Source organism: Ranitomeya imitator, chromosome 2 (genome assembly GCF_032444005.1).
Source record: "Ranitomeya imitator isolate aRanImi1 chromosome 2, aRanImi1.pri, whole genome shotgun sequence".
Lineage (NCBI taxonomy): Eukaryota > Metazoa > Chordata > Amphibia > Anura > Dendrobatidae > Ranitomeya > Ranitomeya imitator.
In genome coordinates, this window is record NC_091283.1 from 268717487 (window position 1) to 268737406 (window position 19920).

Here is a 19920-nt window from a genome sequence, read left to right on the forward strand (position 1 = left end):
GGCAAGATGGCGTCTGCATCCAGGAACAACGCCCTGGAAGGAATCCTTGGAATGTGAAGCAGATACACTGAAGAGTCGACCATATATGGAGCAGACCTAACATGGAGCCATCACAGACTGACATGATGGTTGTCAGGAGATGCGCGACACCTTTTTCTGCCTGTTACATGATCATTTGTTCTGTGCTAATAAAATCAGTTGTGTGCCAGACTTTGCTGAGAGAGGAGCACATATCTAACTTCTGTTTCCGATGTAATTCTTCGATGCACGCACTTGGCTCATATTTATTAGGTCAGGGACAGGCAATCACTGTGATCTCACGTTAAGAGATCACCCCACAATATGAACACTTTGTTGCAGTATTATGGTACATAGCCCTACGTAACGGTATTATATGAACACTGTTTTCGGTATTATTGTTCATGACTCTGCATGGGACTTATATGTAAACTGCAGAACAATACTTAGCTACAATGCATGCATTGGACTGTGCGCCGGGCCACAGTCTGGCCACTGTATATACTAGATACAAGGAGCTCTGTCCAGGAACCCCCATGAAACCGGCTCCAGTGCTGTGCACCTGATGTAACAATGCCCCTATAGCGCAGCATGGCCCCGTCCATAAAAACCTCCTCACCTCCTCTCCATCATCTTCTGGAACTCCTGCCTCATCAGGAAGCCCCGACATAAGGCTTGTGTGCGGGTGATGAGCAGAGTCAGGCGGTCATCCCTCATCTCCTCCAGGGTGCCCAGGAGACCGGCCTTAAAAAACACCTACAAGAAAGCACACATATACCCTCGATCAGGCGCCATTTGTACATGGAAGGGGCAGAAAAACACTCATATACACCGAGCAGGAGCCATATACAGTTAGGTCCATATATATTTGGACAGAGACAAATACCCTCAAATGAAAGCTGAAAGTCTGAACTTCAATTGCATCTGAATTGTTTTTATAAAATTCATTGTGGTAATGTCTATAACCAAAATTAGAAAAATGTTGTCTCTGTCCAAATATATATGGACCAAACAGTATACAAGGAAGAGGCAGAAAAACGCTCATATACCCCGAGCAGGCACCATATGTCCGAGGAAGAGGCAGAAAAACACTCATATACCCCGAGCAGGCACCATATATACGAGGAAGAGGCATAAAAACACTCATATTCCCCCGAGTAGGCGCCATATGTACGAGGAAGAGGCAGTAAAAACACTCAGATTCCCCGAGCAGGCGCCATATGTATGAGGAAGAGGCAGAAAAACACTCATATACCCCCGAGTAGGCGCCATATGTACGAGGAAGAGGCAGAAAAACACTCATATACCCAGAGCAGGCACCATATGTACGAGGAAGAGGCAGAAACACACTCATATACCCCAAGCAGGCCGCATATGTAAGAGGAAAAGGCAGAAAAACACTCATATACCCCCGAGCAGGCGCCATATGTATGAGGAAGAGGCAGAAAAACACTCATATACCCCAAGCAGGCTGCATATGAACGAGGAAGAGGCAGAAAAACGCTCATATACCCCGAGTAGGCGCCATATGTACGAGGAAGAGGCAGAAAAACACTCATATACCCCAAGCAGGCGCCATATGTACGAGGAAGAGACAGAAAAACGCTCATATACCCCGAGCAGGAGCCATATATACGAGGAAGAGACAGAAAAACACTCATATACCCCGAGCAGGAGCTGTCATGTCTCACGACTTGAGAAATCATTTAATATTTGCATTGCTTGTGTTCGTTCCTTCTTTCTAGGCAGAAGTTTGCCTTTCCCTGTATTTTGTCCCAACTCTCTCACTGTAGTCTTGTGATGTATGTTTGTTCACGCCCTTATTCTCCATTTTGTTATCATTCCTCCATCTGTATGCATCCTACTACATGTCCTCTGTTGAATATTCCTTTTTACCTGCTACTTTCATCATAATACAAGAATTTCAGTTAAAGCAACTCTCTTTTCCTGGAGTCTTCTTACATGAGATCGTGGCTGAGTTAAGCTGTCTGATTAATCGGTATGAACGTGAGTACAGGTGAATACGGAAGCGCCTAAAAAGAAAGGTCTATCCAGACACCACTACGTTCTACATATCCATGAGTCAGAATAGTAAAAAGGAATAGCCTGCCTTCAGAGACAGTAATTCAAGGTCTGTGCTGAACCTCAGTGGAAAAGGACATTTCCCAGATAGATAGTAAACCAGTTCCCAGCCAGACCCCAGCGTGCATAGAAGCACACACTGCAGATAAACAGGAAGAAGTATAACCCTCATCCTCCACTCTTCCTGCCTGCAATCAAATCATGTCTGAAGCAAGGAATACAATGTCCCTACCAGACTTACAAACACAGGAAAGAGACCCAGATCCCCATCCACCAGCTAGTGAAAGGGGAAAACGTACAGTCAAACCTACATGGAAAGTCATGGAGAATTTAGAGACTGCAAAATGTGTCGTATATAGTGATGTGTCTTCACTGTGGGAGAAAGTGCTGAATCACATAGACACTGTATCAAGGCCCGCTTCTCACGAGTTACCACTTGAGGGAGCCCTAGAACAATTATGCACAGCATACCAAATGTATATGGAGAAGACTGACCAATACAATATTCTCCTGAAAAAACTGAATCTGCCAGAGACTTTAAACGAATTGCAAAGTTTCCAGCAGCTTAATTCTGAAAGAGACTGCACCGTACGTGACATTAAAACCAAGTTAGAGGCTAAAATTGCACGGACACCAGATGCATCAACTCGCTCATCCAAATTGTCCAAGCACTTAAAACGCTCATCTAGGTCAAGTTCATCAAAATATTCCACTCTCAGCCAGCAGCTTATAAGAGCACGTGCTAAGGCCGAAACGTCTAAGATACAAGCTGCCTTTGCGCAAAGGAGAGCAGAAATGGATGCAGCCACAGCACAAAAGAGAGCAGAAATGGATGCAGCCACAGCACACAGGAGAGCAGAAATGGATGCGGATGCAGCACGCAAGGAAGCTCTGGAGAAGGAATGCGAGCACGCGACAGCCATGGCAGAGTTAAGGATCCTGGAGCGAGCTATCAGTGGGAGTCAAAGAGACAGCATCAGTTTGTGTGAAGTGGAGGCAGAAGACCCTATTGAACGCACAAGAGACTACGTGCTAAGCCAAAATGGCGAACCGCAGATCATTACTAACACTCCTGGTAGCGTTCATGCTTCTCCAGGGCACCAGGATGCCGATCCACTTACAGAACCCTGCATTCAAGGTCAGTACAATGCTCCCAAACTTGAACTTCCTTCGTATTCCAGTATGCGCCAAGACCCCGCATCTCACCAAACTCCACAGGCTATTATCTACACGCAACCCAATATGCCGGCAGGTCATTATACTCTCGACAACCGCGCAGTGCCAGCTCCGCATGTAGCAGAGACTATACCCACCAAACCGGTTGCTGGACTAAATGCATATGCCACTCCATACTTACCCACGTTTCAAGGCCAGGACGTCTCCACCCCTATGTACAACACTGCTCAGCCTACATTCGTGCATCCTAAGTCAGAAAGAACAGACATGTCCGACTTCGCAAGGTACATGATTCGCCGCGAACTTACTAAAACCGGTCTCACAAGGTTTGACGACCAACCTGAAAATTACAGAGGTTGGAAAAATGCCTTTAGAACCGTAACTAGTGACCTTGGCATCACTGCTGCCGAAGAGCTGGACCTGCTAATCAGATGGCTAGGACCACAATCCACAGAGCGTGTCAAGAGACTCAGGTCTGTACATATCAGTAATCCAACGGCTGGTCTCATCGCTGCATGGGAAAGACTAGAGAAAAACTTTGGCAGTCCAGAAGCCATAGAGGATGCACTGTTCAAGCGATTACAGAGTGTTCCAAAGATATCAAGCAAAGACAGTTCAAAGTTCCTAGAGCTCAGTGACTTGCTGTTAGAGCTCCAGCTGGCCAAGGCAGACACCCACCTACCTGGCCTCAGCTACCTGGACACTGCTCGTGGAGTAAATCCCATTATCTCCAGGCTACCGTACAACGTGCAAGAAAAGTGGACTACACTAGGGTCAAAATACAAGAAGGACCATCAAGTGTCATTTCCTCCATTCTCCTACTTCTGTGAGTTTATAAAAGACGTGGCAGAGCGTAAGAACGACCCAAGCTTTTCCTACGAAGAATCCAGTGGCCCAGCTTCACCTCCTTCTAAATACGTCAGCACACGCTCGAATGACAGAAACCGCAGGGGTCCAGTGTCAGTGAAGAAGACGGATATTCTTCCCTTACCAACATCAGCCCCAGGCAAGAGTAACAAGGGAGAAAAGATAGAGAACCCAAATCGTGAATGTCCCATCCACAAGAAGCCACATCCCTTAAAAAGGTGCATCGGCTTCAGGAAGAAACCGCTCCAAGAACGTAAGGAGCTTCTAAAGAAGTTCGGGGTATGCTACAGATGTTGTGCTTCTACTGAACACCTTGCTAAAGACTGTAAAACTACAATTAAGTGCATGGAGTGTGACAGTGAGGACCACGTACAAGCACTCCACCCATTCCGTCTTGACTCTACACTTACTCCTTCCCCCACCACGAGCCATGGCAGGGAGGACGCAGCTCAAACTGCAAGCCATACCACAATATCTTCTTCATGCACAGAAGTCTGCGGAGAAGACCTCTGGGACAAGTCCTGTGAGAAGATTTGCCTGGTGAACGTGTATCCCAACGGTCACCCAGAGAAAGCCGTGAAGGTGTATGTCCTTCTGGATGATCAGAGCAACCGATCACTTGCAAGGTCAGAACTCTTTGATATGTTTAACTTAAAGGGAAATGCTTACCCTTACACCTTAGGTACCTGCAGTGGTGTTACAGAGCTTTCTGGGAGAAGGGCCAGTGGTCTTACAGCGACATCTCTCGAGAACACCGTCGAGATACCGTTACCTACACTGGTCGAGTGCAACCAGATTCCATCCAATCGAGAAGAGATCCCAACGCCAGAGGCTGCTCTTCATCATCAACATCTCAAGAGGATAGCAAACAAGATACCAGCCCTCAACAACAAAGCAGATATCCTGATTCTGCTGGGCAGAGACATTCTCCGGCTGCACAAGGTATGTCAGCAAATTAACGGACCACACGATGCACCATTTGCCCAACACTTAGATCTAGGCTGGGTAATCGTAGGCAATGTTTGCATACATAAGATGAAGAGACCTAACAACATCTCCTCTTACAAAACACACATCTTGTCAAATGGTCGCAGCACCCATTTCCAACCATGCCAACATCACTACTGGGTGAAAGAGAAAGTGAGCAACACCAAGTGGCAACAGGAATCCTTCAACAACATGAACACGCACCAGCCCAGGGATGAAAACCTCGGGTCATCAGTGTTCGACTCTACAAGTAGTGACAACAAGTTGGCACCCACAAGGGAAGATAAAGAATTCATAAAGGTTATGGATAAAGAATTTGCTCAAGATGACTCCAACAGTTGGGTAGCTCCTTTACCCTTTCGTTTCCCAAGAGTGAGGTTGCCAAACAACCTGCAACAAGCTACTGCAAGGTTCTCATCCTTAAAGCGTACCCTAAAGAGGAAACCAGAGATGGAGAAGCATTTCATTGACTTTATGCAGAACATCTTTGACAGAGATCATGCCGAACCTGCGCCACCACTGAGGGAGGGAGAAGAATGTTGGTATCTTCCATCCTTTGGTGTCTATCACCCTCGCAAGCCTAATCAGATCAGAGTGGTGTTTGACTCCAGTGCTCAGTTTGAAGGCCTCTCTCTCAATAACCTGCTCCTAACTGGGCCCAACCTGAACAACATCCTCCTTGGAGTATTGATCCGCTTCAGACAAGAACCTGTCGCCATAATGGCCGACATTCAGCAGATGTTTCATTGCTTCATCGTGAAAGAAGACAACAGAAACTATCTTAGGTTCCTATGGCACAAAGGCAACAATGTCAACAATCAGGTCATAGACTACCGGATGAAGGTCCATGTCTTCGGCAATAGTCCCTCACCTGCTGTGGCGATCTATGGTCTGAGACGGACAGCCCAGGAAGGTGAGAGAGAGTACGGATCCGATGCTCGGCAATTTGTAGAGAAGAACTTCTACGTGGACGATGGGCTCAAGTCCTTGCCCACAAGTGAAGATGCAATCGACCTACTCTCCAGGACACAGGAAATGCTATCCACATCAAACCTCAGACTCCACAAGATTATCTCTAACAGTCAAGAGGTAATGAACGCGTTTCCATCTGAAGACCATGCCACAAACCTAAAAGACCTCGACTTGGGTTCTGATGTTCCTGCAACACAGCGCAGCCTTGGTCTACTGTGGGATATCAAACGGGACACCTTCACCTTCCAAGTGTCAGCCATAATAAATGCTAGACCTTTGGTTCCAGTATCATCCGACCCCGATGCTCCAATGATCCTTACTCCAGCTACACTTCTTACACAGAAGACTGGAGCTGCTACAGTTCCGCCTGGGAATTTCGATAACAAGGACATTTACAAACGTCAGTGGAGGCAAGTACAACATCTGGCTAACGTGTTTTGGCATCGCTGGAAGACTAAATATTTGCACTTGCTTCAAAACCGTCACAAATGGCAGACGCCCAGTCCCAATCTCCAAGAAGGAGACCTCGTTCTCTTAAAGGACAAAGAGGCTCATCGCAATGACTGGCCAATGGGACTTATCGCCAAGGTCCTACCCAGTGAGGACGGAAAGACTCGTAAGGTAGAAGTTAAGGTGACAAAAGGGGGCTCTACCCGAACCTTCTTCCGCCCGGTCACTGAACTCGTGCTGCTTCTACAAAAGGAGGACATCACATGAACTGAACATGCTCCTGGACGTTGCTCACGGCGGGGAGCATTCCTCCTCGTCTCCCAGTTTATTGAATATTGACATTTTCCTTTGGATTGAACTGTTAACATTCCCATTGGATTCTGGGTTGGTGGAAGAGTTGGCATGTTTGCGGCTTCCCCAATCTGAAGATGGATTTAATATACTGTATTTGGACTTATCTTTCGGTTTGATCTACGGGTCGACAACAACGAGTTTGGACTTTAAATTCTTTGATGTTTATTATTGCATGCATGTTTTCTTTCCTCTTGTTTTTCTTTTTCAGCTTCGAACGACTTCGAAGAATTACGGACATCGTGAAATCCAAGGACTTCAGACGGGGAGTGTCATGTCTCACGACTTGAGAAATCATTTAATATTTGCATTGCTTGTGTTCGTTCCTTCTTTCTAGGCAGAAGTTTGCCTTTCCCTGTATTTTGTCCCAACTCTCTCACTGTAGTCTTGTGATGTATGTTTGTTCACGCCCTTATTCTCCATTTTGTTATCATTCCTCCATCTGTATGCATCCTACTACATGTCCTCTGTTGAATATTCCTTTTTACCTGCTACTTTCATCATAATACAAGAATTTCAGTTACAGCAACTCTCTTTTCCTGGAGTCTTCTTACATGAGATCGTGGCTGAGTTAAGCTGTCTGATTAATCGGTATGAACGTGAGTACAGGTGAATACGGAAGCGCCTAAAAAGAAAGGTCTATCCAGACACCACTACGTTCTACATATCCATGAGTCAGAATAGGAGCCATATGAACAAGAAAGAGACAGAAAAACACTCATATACCCCGAGCAGGAGCCATATGTACGAGGAAGAGGCAGAAAAACACTCATATATCCGAGCAGGCGCCATATCTACGAGGAAGAGACAGAAAAACACTCATATACCCCGAGCAGGAGCCATATGTACGAGCAAGAGACAGATAAACACTCATATACCCCGAGCAGAAGCCATATGTACGAGGAAGAGACAGATAAACACTCATTTACCCCGAGCAGGCGCCATATGTACAAGGAAAAGGCAGAAAAACACTCATATACGCCGAGCAGGCGCCATATGTACGAGGAAGAGACAGAAAAACGCTCATATACACCGAGCAGGAGCCATATATACGAGGAAGAGGCAGAAAAACACTCATATACCCCGAGCAGACGCCATATGTACGAGGAAGAGACAGAAAAACGCTCATATACCCCGAGCAGGAGCCATATATACGAGGAAGAGGCAGAAAAACACTCATATACCCCGAGCAGGAGCCATATGAACGAGAAAGAGACAGAAAAACACTCATATACCCCGAGCAGGAGCCATATGTACGAGGAAGAGGCAGAAAAACACTCATATACCCCGAGCAGGAGCCATATGTACGAGGAAGAGGCAGAAAAACACCCATATACCCCCGAGCAGGCGCCATATGTACGAGGAAGAGACAGAAAAACGCTCATATACCCCGAGCAGGCGCCATATGTACGAGGAAGAGGCAGAAAAACACTCATATACCCCGAGCAGGCGCCATATATACGAGGAAGAGACAGAAAAACGCTCCTATACCCCAAGCAGGCGCCATATGTACGAGGAAGAGGCAGAAAAACACTCATATACCCCGAGCAGGCGCCATATGTACGAGGAAGAGGCAGAAAAACACTCATATACCCCGAGCAGGCGCCATATATACGAGGAAGAGGCAGAAAAACGCTCATATACCACAAGCAGGCGCCATATGTACGAGGAAGAGGCAGAAAAACACTCATATACCCCGAGCAGGCGCCATATGTACGAGGAAGAGACAGAAAAACACTCATATACCCCGAGCAGGGGCCATAGGTACGAGGAAGAGGCAGAAAAACACTCATATACCCCGAGTAGGCGCCATATGTACGAGGAAAAGGCAGAAAAACACTCATATACCCCGAGCAGGCGCCATATGTACGAGGAAGAGGCAGAAAAACACTCATATATCCGAGCAGGCGCCATATCTACGAGGAAGAGACAGAAAAACACTCATATACCCCGAGCAGGAGCCATATGTACGAGCAAGAGACAGATAAACACTCATATACCCCGAGCAGGAGCCATATGTACGAGGAAGAGACAGATAAACACTCATATACCCCGAGCAGGAGCTATATATACGAGGAGGAGGCAGAAAAACACTCATATACCCCGAGCAGGAGCCATATGTACGAGGAAGAGGCAGAAAAACACTCATATACCCCGAGCAGGCGCCATATGTACGAGGAAGAGGCAGAAAAACACTCATATATCCGAGCAGGCGCCATATCTACGAGGAAGAGACAGAAAAACACTCATATACCCCGAGCAGGAGCCATATGTACGAGCAAGAGACAGATAAACACTCATATACACCAAGCAGGGGCCATATGTACGAGGAAGAGACAGATAAACACTCATATACCCCGAGCAGGAGCTATATATACGAGGAGGAGGCAGAAAAACACTCATATACCCCGAGCAGGAGCCATATGTACGAGGAAGAGGCAGAAAAACACTCATATACCCCGAGCAGGAGCCATATGTACAGTGAAGAGGCAGAAAAACACTCATATACCCCGAGCAGGAGCCATATGCACAGGGAAGAGGCAGAAAAACGCTCATATACCCCAAGCAGGCGCCATATGTACGAGGAAGAGACAGAAAAACACTCATATACCTCGAGCAGGCGCCATATGGATGAGGAAGAGGCAGGAAAACACTCATATACCCCGAGCAGGAGCCACATGTACAAGGAAAAGACAGAAAAACGCTCATATACCCCGAGCAGGCGCCATATGTACAGGGAAGAGGCAGAAAAACACTCATATACCCCCTGCAGGAGCCATATGTACGAGGAAGAGGCAGAAAAACACTCATATACCCCGAGTAGGAGCCATATGTACAGGGAAGAGACAGAAAAACGCTCATATACCTCGAGCAGGCGCCATATGTACGAGGAAGAGGCAGAAAAACGCTCATATATCCCGAGCAGGAGCCATATCTACGAGGAAGAGGCAGAAAAACACTCATATACCCCGAGCAGGAACCATATGTACGAGGAAGAGGCAGAAAAACACTCATATACCCCGAGCAGGAGCCATATGTACGAGGAAGAGGCAGAAAAACACTCATATACCCCAAGCAGGCGCCATATGTACAATGAAGAGGCAGAAAAACACTCATATATCCCAAGCAGGAGCCATATGTACAAGGAACATGTAGAAAAACACTCATATATCCCGAGCAGGCGCCATATGTACGAGGAAGAGACAGAAAAACAGTCATATACACCGAGCAGAGGCCATATGTACGAGGAAGAGGCAGAAAAACACTCATATACCCCGAGCAGGCGCCATATGTACGAGGAAAAGGCAGAAAAACACTCACATACCCCGAGCAGGCGCCATATATACGAGGAAGAGGCAGAAAAACACTCATATACACCGAGCAGGGGCCATATGTACGAGGAGGAGGCAGAAAAACACTCATATACACCGAGCAGGCGCCATATGTACGAGGAAAAGGCAGAAAAACACTCATATACCTCGAGCAGGCGCCATATGTACGAGGAAGAGACAGAAAAACACTCATATACACCGAGCAGGGGCCATATGTACGAGGAAGAGACAGAAAAACACTCATATACACCGAGCAGGCGCCATATGTACGAGAAAGAGGCAGAAAAACACTCATATACCCCGAGCAGGCGCCATATGTACGAGGAAAAGGCAGAAAAACACTCATATACCCCGAGCAGGCGCCATATGTACGAGGAAAAGGCAGAAAAACACTCATATACCCCGAGCAGGCGCCATATGTACGAGGAAAAGGCAGAAAAACGCTCATATACCCCGAGCAGGAGCCATATGTACAGGGAAGAGGCAGAAAAACACTCATATACCCCGAGCAGGAGCCATGTGTACAGGGAAGAGGCAGAAAAACGCTCATATACCCCGAGCAGGAGCCATATGTACGAGGAAGAGACAGAAAAACGCTCATATACCTCGAGCAGGCGCCATATGGACGAGGAAGAGGCAGGAAAACACTCATATACCCCGAGCAGGCGCCATATGTACGAGGAAGAGGCAGAAAAACACTCATATACCCCGAGCAGGCGCCATATGTACGAGGAAGAGGCAGGAAAACACTCATATACCCCGAGCAGGCACCATATGTACGAGGAAGAGGCAGGAAAACACTCATATACCCCGAGGAGGAGCCATATGTACGAGGAAAAGGCAGAAAAACACTCATATAACCCAAGCAGGAGCCATATGTACGAGGAAGAGACAGAAAAACGCTCATATACCTCGAGCAGGCGCCATATGGACGAGGAAGAGGCAGGAAAACACTCATATACCCCGAGCAGGAGCCATATGTACGAGGCAGAGGCAGAAAAACACTCATATTCCCCGAGCAGGTGCCATATGTACGAGGAAGAGGCAGAAAAACACTCATATACCCCAGAGTAGGCGCCATATGTACGAGGAAGAGGCAGAAAAACACTCATATACCCCAAGCAGGCCGCATATGTACGAGGAAGAGGCAGAAAAACACTCATATACCCCGAGCAGGAGCCATATGAACGAGAAAGAGACAGAAAAACACTCATATACCCCGAGCAGGAGCCATATGTACGAGGAAGAGGCAGAAAAACACTCATATACCCCGAGCAGGAGCCATATGTACGAGGAAGAGGCAGAAAAACACCCATATACCCCCGAGCAGGCGCCATATGTACGAGGAAGAGACAGAAAAACGCTCATATACCCCGAGCAGGCGCCATATGTACGAGGAAGAGGCAGAAAAACACTCATATACCCCGAGCAGGCGCCATATATACGAGGAAGAGACAGAAAAACGCTCCTATACCCCAAGCAGGCGCCATATGTACGAGGAAGAGGCAGAAAAACACTCATATACCCCGAGCAGGCGCCATATGTACGAGGAAGAGGCAGAAAAACACTCATATACCCCGAGCAGGCGCCATATATACGAGGAAGAGGCAGAAAAACGCTCATATACCACAAGCAGGCGCCATATGTACGAGGAAGAGGCAGAAAAACACTCATATACCCCGAGCAGGCGCCATATGTACGAGGAAGAGACAGAAAAACACTCATATACCCCGAGCAGGGGCCATAGGTACGAGGAAGAGGCAGAAAAACACTCATATACCCCGAGTAGGCGCCATATGTACGAGGAAAAGGCAGAAAAACACTCATATACCCCGAGCAGGCGCCATATGTACGAGGAAGAGGCAGAAAAACACTCATATATCCGAGCAGGCGCAATATCTACGAGGAAGAGACAGAAAAACACTCATATACCCCGAGCAGGAGCCATATGTACGAGCAAGAGACAGATAAACACTCATATACCCCAAGCAGGAGCCATATGTACGAGGAAGAGACAGATAAACACTCATATACCCCGAGCAGGAGCTATATATACGAGGAGGAGGCAGAAAAACACTCATATACCCCGAGCAGGAGCCATATGTACGAGGAAGAGGCAGAAAAACACTCATATACCCCGAGCAGGCGCCATATGTACGAGGAAGAGGCAGAAAAACACTCATATATCCGAGCAGGCGCCATATCTACGAGGAAGAGACAGAAAAACACTCATATACCCCGAGCAGGAGCCATATGTACGAGCAAGAGACAGATAAACACTCATATACACCAAGCAGGGGCCATATGTACGAGGAAGAGACAGATAAACACTCATATACCCCGAGCAGGAGCTATATATACGAGGAGGAGGCAGAAAAACACTCATATACCCCGAGCAGGAGCCATATGTACGAGGAAGAGGCAGAAAAACACTCATATACCCCGAGCAGGAGCCATATGTACAGTGAAGAGGCAGAAAAACACTCATATACCCCGAGCAGGAGCCATATGCACAGGGAAGAGGCAGAAAAACGCTCATATACCCCAAGCAGGCGCCATATGTACGAGGAAGAGACAGAAAAACACTCATATACCTCGAGCAGGCGCCATATGGATGAGGAAGAGGCAGGAAAACACTCATATACCCCGAGCAGGAGCCACATGTACAAGGAAAAGACAGAAAAACGCTCATATACCCCGAGCAGGCGCCATATGTACAGGGAAGAGGCAGAAAAACACTCATATACCCCCTGCAGGAGCCATATGTACGAGGAAGAGGCAGAAAAACACTCATATACCCCGAGTAGGAGCCATATGTACAGGGAAGAGACAGAAAAACGCTCATATACCTCGAGCAGGCGCCATATGTACGAGGAAGAGGCAGAAAAACGCTCATATATCCCGAGCAGGAGCCATATCTACGAGGAAGAGGCAGAAAAACACTCATATACCCCGAGCAGGAACCATATGTACGAGGAAGAGGCAGAAAAACACTCATATACCCCGAGCAGGAGCCATATGTACGAGGAAGAGGCAGAAAAACACTCATATACCCCAAGCAGGCGCCATATGTACAATGAAGAGGCAGAAAAACACTCATATATCCCAAGCAGGAGCCATATGTACAAGGAACATGTAGAAAAACACTCATATATCCCGAGCAGGCGCCATATGTACGAGGAAGAGACAGAAAAACAGTCATATACACCGAGCAGAGGCCATATGTACGAGGAAGAGGCAGAAAAACACTCATATACCCCGAGCAGGCGCCATATGTACGAGGAAAAGGCAGAAAAACACTCACATACCCCGAGCAGGCGCCATATATACGAGGAAGAGACAGAAAAACACTCATATACACCGAGCAGGGGCCATATGTACGAGGAGGAGGCAGAAAAACACTCATATACACCGAGCAGGCGCCATATGTACGAGGAAAAGGCAGAAAAACACTCATATACCTCGAGCAGGCGCCATATGTACGAGGAAGAGACAGAAAAACACTCATATACACCGAGCAGGGGCCATATGTACGAGGAAGAGACAGAAAAACACTCATATACACCGAGCAGGCGCCATATGTACGAGAAAGAGGCAGAAAAACACTCATATACCCCGAGCAGGCGCCATATGTACGAGGAAAAGGCAGAAAAACACTCATATACCCCGAGCAGGCGCCATATGTACGAGGAAAAGGCAGAAAAACACTCATATACCCCGAGCAGGCGCCATATGTACGAGGAAAAGGCAGAAAAACGCTCATATACCCCGAGCAGGAGCCATATGTACAGGGAAGAGGCAGAAAAACACTCATATACCCCGAGCAGGAGCCATGTGTACAGGGAAGAGGCAGAAAAACGCTCATATACCCCGAGCAGGCGCCATATGTACGAGGAAGAGACAGAAAAACGCTCATATACCTCGAGCAGGCGCCATATGGACGAGGAAGAGGCAGGAAAACACTCATATACCCCGAGCAGGCGCCATATGTACGAGGAAGAGGCAGAAAAACACTCATATACCCCGAGCAGGCGCCATATGTACGAGGAAGAGGCAGGAAAACACTCATATACCCCGAGCAGGCACCATATGTACGAGGAAGAGGCAGGAAAACACTCATATACCCCGAGGAGGAGCCATATGTACGAGGAAAAGGCAGAAAAACACTCATATAACCCAAGCAGGAGCCATATGTACGAGGAAGAGACAGAAAAACGCTCATATACCTCGAGCAGGCGCCATATGGACGAGGAAGAGGCAGGAAAACACTCATATACCCCGAGCAGGAGCCATATGTACGAGGCAGAGGCAGAAAAACACTCATATTCCCCGAGCAGGTGCCATATGTACGAGGAAGAGGCAGAAAAACACTCATATACCCCAGAGTAGGCGCCATATGTACGAGGAAGAGGCAGAAAAACACTCATATACCCCAAGCAGGCCGCATATGTACGAGGAAGAGGCAGAAAAACGCTCATATACCCCGAGCAGGCGCCATATGTACGAGAAAGAGGCAGAAAAACACTCATATACCCCCGAGTAGGCGCCATATGTACGAGGAAGAGGCAGAAAAACGCTCATATACCCCGAGCAGGAGCCATATATACGAGGATGAGGCAGAAAAACACTCATATACTCCGAGCAGGCGCCATATGTACGAGGAAGAGGCAGAAAAACACTCATATACCCCGAGCAGGAGCCATATGTACGAGGAAGAGACAGATAAACACTCATATACCCCGAGCAGGCGCCATATGTACGAGGAAGAGACAGAAAAACGCTCATATACCCCGAGCAGGAGCCATATGTACGAGGAAGAGGCAGAAAAACGCTCATATACCCCGAGCAGGAGCCATATGTACGAGGAAGAGGCAGAAAAACACTCATATACCCCGAGCAGGCACCATATGTACGAGGAAGAGGCAGAAAAACGCTCATATACCCCGAGCAGGAGCCATATGTACGAGGAAGAGGCAGAAAAACACTCATATTCCCCAAGCAGGAGCCATATGTACGAGGAAGAGGCAGAAAAACACTCATATACCCCGAGCAGGCGCCATATGTACGAGGAAGAGGCAGAAAAACACTCATATACCCCGAGCAGGCGCCATATGTACGAGGAAGAGGCAGATAAACACTCTTATACCCCGAGCAGGCGCCATATGTACGAGGAAGAGGCAGAAAAACGCTCATATATCCCGAGCAGGCACCATATGTACGAGGAAGAGGCAGAAAAACACTCATATATCCCGAGCAGGCACCATATGTACGAGGAAGAGGCAGAAAAACGCTCATATACCCCGAGCAGGAGCCATATGTACGAGGAAGAGGCACAAAAACGCTCATATACCCCGAGCAGGAGCCATATGTACGAGGAAGAGGCAGAAAAACACTCATATACCCCAAGCAGGAGCCATATGTACAAGGAAGAGACAGAAAAACTCTCATATACCCCGAGCAGGAGCCATATGTACAAGGAAGAGGCAGAAAAACACTCATATACCCCGAGCAGGCGCCATATATACGAGGAAGAGACAGAAAAACGCTGATATACCCCGAGCAGACGCCATATGTACGAGGAAGAGGCAGAAAAACACTCATATACCCCAAGCAGGCCGCATATGTACGAGGAAGAAGCAGAAAAACACTCATATACCCCGAGCAGAAGCCATATATACGAGGAAGAGACAGAAAAACACTCATATACCCCGAGCAGGCGCAATATATATGAGGAAGAGGCAGAAAAACGCTCATATACCCCGAGCAGGCACCATATGTCCGAGGAAGAGGCAGAAAAACACTCATATACCCCGAGCAGGCACTATATATACGAGGAAGAGTCAGAAAAACACTCATATTCCCCCGAGTAGGCGCCATATGTACGAGGAAGAGGCAGAAAAACACTCAGATTCCCCGAGCAGGTGCCATATGTATGAGGAAGAGGCAGAAAAACACTCATATACCCCCGAGTAGGCGCCATATGTACGAGGAAGAGGCAGAAAAACACTCATATACCCAGAGCAGGCACCATATGTACGAGGAAGAGGCAGAAAAACACTCATATACCCCAAGCAGGCCGCATATGTACGAGGAAGAGGCAGAAAAACACTCATATACCCCAAGCAGGCCGCATATGTACGAGGAAGAGGCAGAAAAACACTCATATACCCCGAGCAGAAGCCATATATACGAGGAAGAGACAGAAAAACACTCATATACCCCGAGCAGGCGCCATATGTACGAGGAAGAGGCAGAAAAACGCTCATATACCCCGAGCAGGCACCATATGTCCGAGGAAGAGGCAGAAAAACACTCATATACCCCGAGCAGGCACCATATATACGAGGAAGAGTCAGAAAAACACTCATATTCCCCCGAGCAGGCGCCATATGTACGAGGAAGAGGCAGAAAAACACTCATATACCACAAGCAGGCTGCATATGTACGAGGAAGAGGCAGAAAAACGCTCATATACCCCGAGCAGGCGCCATATGTACGAGGAAGAGGCAGAAAAACACTCATATACCCCGAGCAGGCGCCATATGTACGAGGAAGAGGCAGATAAACACTCTTATACCCCGAGCAGGCGCCATATGTACGAGGAAGAGGCAGAAAAACGCTCATATATCCCGAGCAGGCACCATATGTACGAGGAAGAGGCAGAAAAACACTCATATATCCCGAGCAGGCACCATATGTACGAGGAAGAGGCAGAAAAACGCTCATATACCCCGAGCAGGAGCCATATGTACGAGGAAGAGGCACAAAAACGCTCATATACCCCGAGCAGGAGCCATATGTACGAGGAAGAGGCAGAAAAACACTCATATACCCCAAGCAGGAGCCATATGTACAAGGAAGAGACAGAAAAACTCTCATATACCCCGAGCAGGAGCCATATGTACAAGGAAGAGGCAGAAAAACACTCATATACCCCGAGCAGGCGCCATATATACGAGGAAGAGACAGAAAAACGCTGATATACCCCGAGCAGACGCCATATGTACGAGGAAGAGGCAGAAAAACACTCATATACCCCAAGCAGGCCGCATATGTACGAGGAAGAAGCAGAAAAACACTCATATACCCCGAGCAGAAGCCATATACAGTGGGGCAAAAAAGTATTTAGTCAGTCAGCAATAGTGCAAGTTCCACCACTTAAAAAGATGAGAGGCGTCTGTAATTTACATCATAGGTAGACCTCAACTATGGGAGACAAACTGAGAAAAAAAATCCAGAAAATCACATTGTCTGTTTTTTTTAACATTTTATTTGCATATTATGGTGGAAAATAAGTATTTGGTCAGAAACAAAATTTAATCTCAATACTTTGTAATATATCCTTTGTTGGCAATGACAGAGGTCAAACGTTTTGTGTAAGTCTTCACAAGGTTGCCACACACTGTTGTCGGTATGTTGGCCCATTCCTCCATGCAGATCTCCTCTAGAGCAGTGATGTTTTTGGCTTTTCGCTTGGCAACACGGACTTTCAACTCCCTCCAAAGGTTTTCTATAGGGTTGAGATCTGGAGACTGGCTAGGCCACTCCAGGACCTTGAAATGCTTCTTACGAAGCCACTCCTTCGTTGCCCTGGCGGTGTGCTTTGGATCATTGTCATGTTGAAAGACCCAGCCACGTTTCATCTTCAATGCCCTTGCTGATGGAAGGAGGTTTGCACTCAAAATCTCACGATACATGGCCCCATTCATTCTTTCATGTACCCGGATCAGTCGTCCTGGCCCCTTTGCAGAGAAACAGCCCCAAAGCATGATGTTTCCACCACCATGCTTTACAGTAGGTATGGTGTTTGATGGATGCAACTCAGTATTCTTTTTCCTCCAAACACGACAAGTTGTGTTTCTACCAAACAGTTCCAGTTTGGTTTCATCAGACCATAGGACATTCTCCCAAAACTCCTCTGGATCATCCAAATGCTCTCTAGCAAACTTCAGACGGGCCCGGACATGTACTGGCTTAAGCAGTGGGACACGTCTGGCACTGCAGGATCTGAGTCCATGGTGGCGTAGTGTGTTACTTATGGTAGGCCTTGTTACATTGGTCCCAGCTCTCTGCAGTTCATTCACTAGGTCCCCCCGCGTGGTTCTGGGATTTTTGCTCACCGTTCTTGTGATCATTCTGACCCCACGGGGTGGGATTTTGCGTGGAGCCCCAGATCGAGGGAGATTATCAGTGGTCTTGTATGTCTTCGATTTTCTAATTATTGCTCCCACTGTTGATTTCTTCACTCCAAGCTGGTTGGCTATTGCAGATTCAGTCTTCCCAGCCTGGTGCAGGGCTACAATTTTGTTTCTGGTGTCCTTTGACAGCTCTTTGGTCTTTACCATAGTGGAGTTTGGAGTCAGACTGTTTGAGGGTGTGCACAGGTGTCTTTTTATACTGATAACAAGTTTTAACAGGTGCCATTACTACAGGTAATGAGTGGAGGAAAGAGGAGACTCTTAAAGAAGAAGTTACAGGTCTGTGAGAGCCAGAAATCTTGATTGTTTGTTTCTGACCAAATACTTATTTTCCACCATAATATGCAAAAAAAATGATAACAAAACAGACAATGTGATTTTCTGGATTTTTTTTTCTCAGTTTGTCTCCCCTAGTTGAGGTCTACCTATGATGTAAATTACAGACGCCTCTCATCTTTTTAAGTGGTGGAACTTGCACTATTGCTGACTGACTAAATACTTTTTTGCCCCACTGTATACGAGGAAGAGACAGAAAAACACTCATATACCCCGAGCAGGCGCAATATATATGAGGAAGAGGCAGAAAAACGCTCATATACCCCGAGCAGGCACCATATGTCCGAGGAAGAGGCAGAAAAACACTCATATACCCCGAGCAGGCACTATATATACGAGGAAGAGTCAGAAAAACACTCATATTCCCCCGAGTAGGCGCCATATGTACGAGGAAGAGGCAGAAAAACACTCAGATTCCCCGAGCAGGCGCCATATGTACGAGGAAGAGGCAGAAAAACACTCATATACCCCCGAGTAGGCGCCATATGTACGAGGAAGAGGCAGAAAAACACTCATATACCCAGAGCAGGCGCCATATGTACGAGGAAGAGGCAGAAAAACACTCATATACCCCAAGCAGGCCGCATATGTACGAGGAAGAGGCAGAAAAACACTCATATACCCCAAGCAGGCCGCATATGTACGAGGAAGAGGCAGAAAAACACTCATATACCCCGAGCAGAAGCCATATATACGAGGAAGAGACAGAAAAACACTCATATACCCCGAGCAGGCGCCATATGTACGAGGAAGAGGCAGAAAAACGCTCATATACCCCGAGCAGGCACCATATGTCCGAGGAAGAGGCAGAAAAACACTCATATACCCCGAGCAGGCACCATATATACGAGGAAGAGTCAGAAAAACACTCATATTCCCCCGAGCAGGCGCCATATGTACGAGGAAGAGGCAGAAAAACACTCATATACCACAAGCAGGCTGCATATGTACGAGGAAGAGGCAGAAAAACGCTCATATACCCCGAGTAGGCGCCATATGTACGAGGAAGAGGCAGAAAAACACTCATATACCCAGAGCAGGCGCCATATGTACGAGGAAGAGGCAGAAAAACACTCATATACCCCAAGCAGGCCGCATATGCACGAGGAAGAGGCAGAAAAACTCTCATATACCTCGAGCAGGAGCCATAT

At 47.3% G+C, this 19920-nt stretch overlaps 1 protein-coding gene across 1 annotated transcript in view; it reads right to left on the reverse strand.

The window, feature by feature from the left end:
- LOC138663070 (myosin-3-like) overlaps window positions 1-19920 on the reverse strand; it is a 188925-nt gene that overhangs the window by 30094 nt on the left and 138911 nt on the right. The window contains exon 21 of the mRNA XM_069749138.1: window positions 638-774. Coding sequence (XP_069605239.1) covers window positions 638-774 — 137 coding nt within the window. The remainder of the gene's footprint in view (window positions 1-637; window positions 775-19920) is intronic.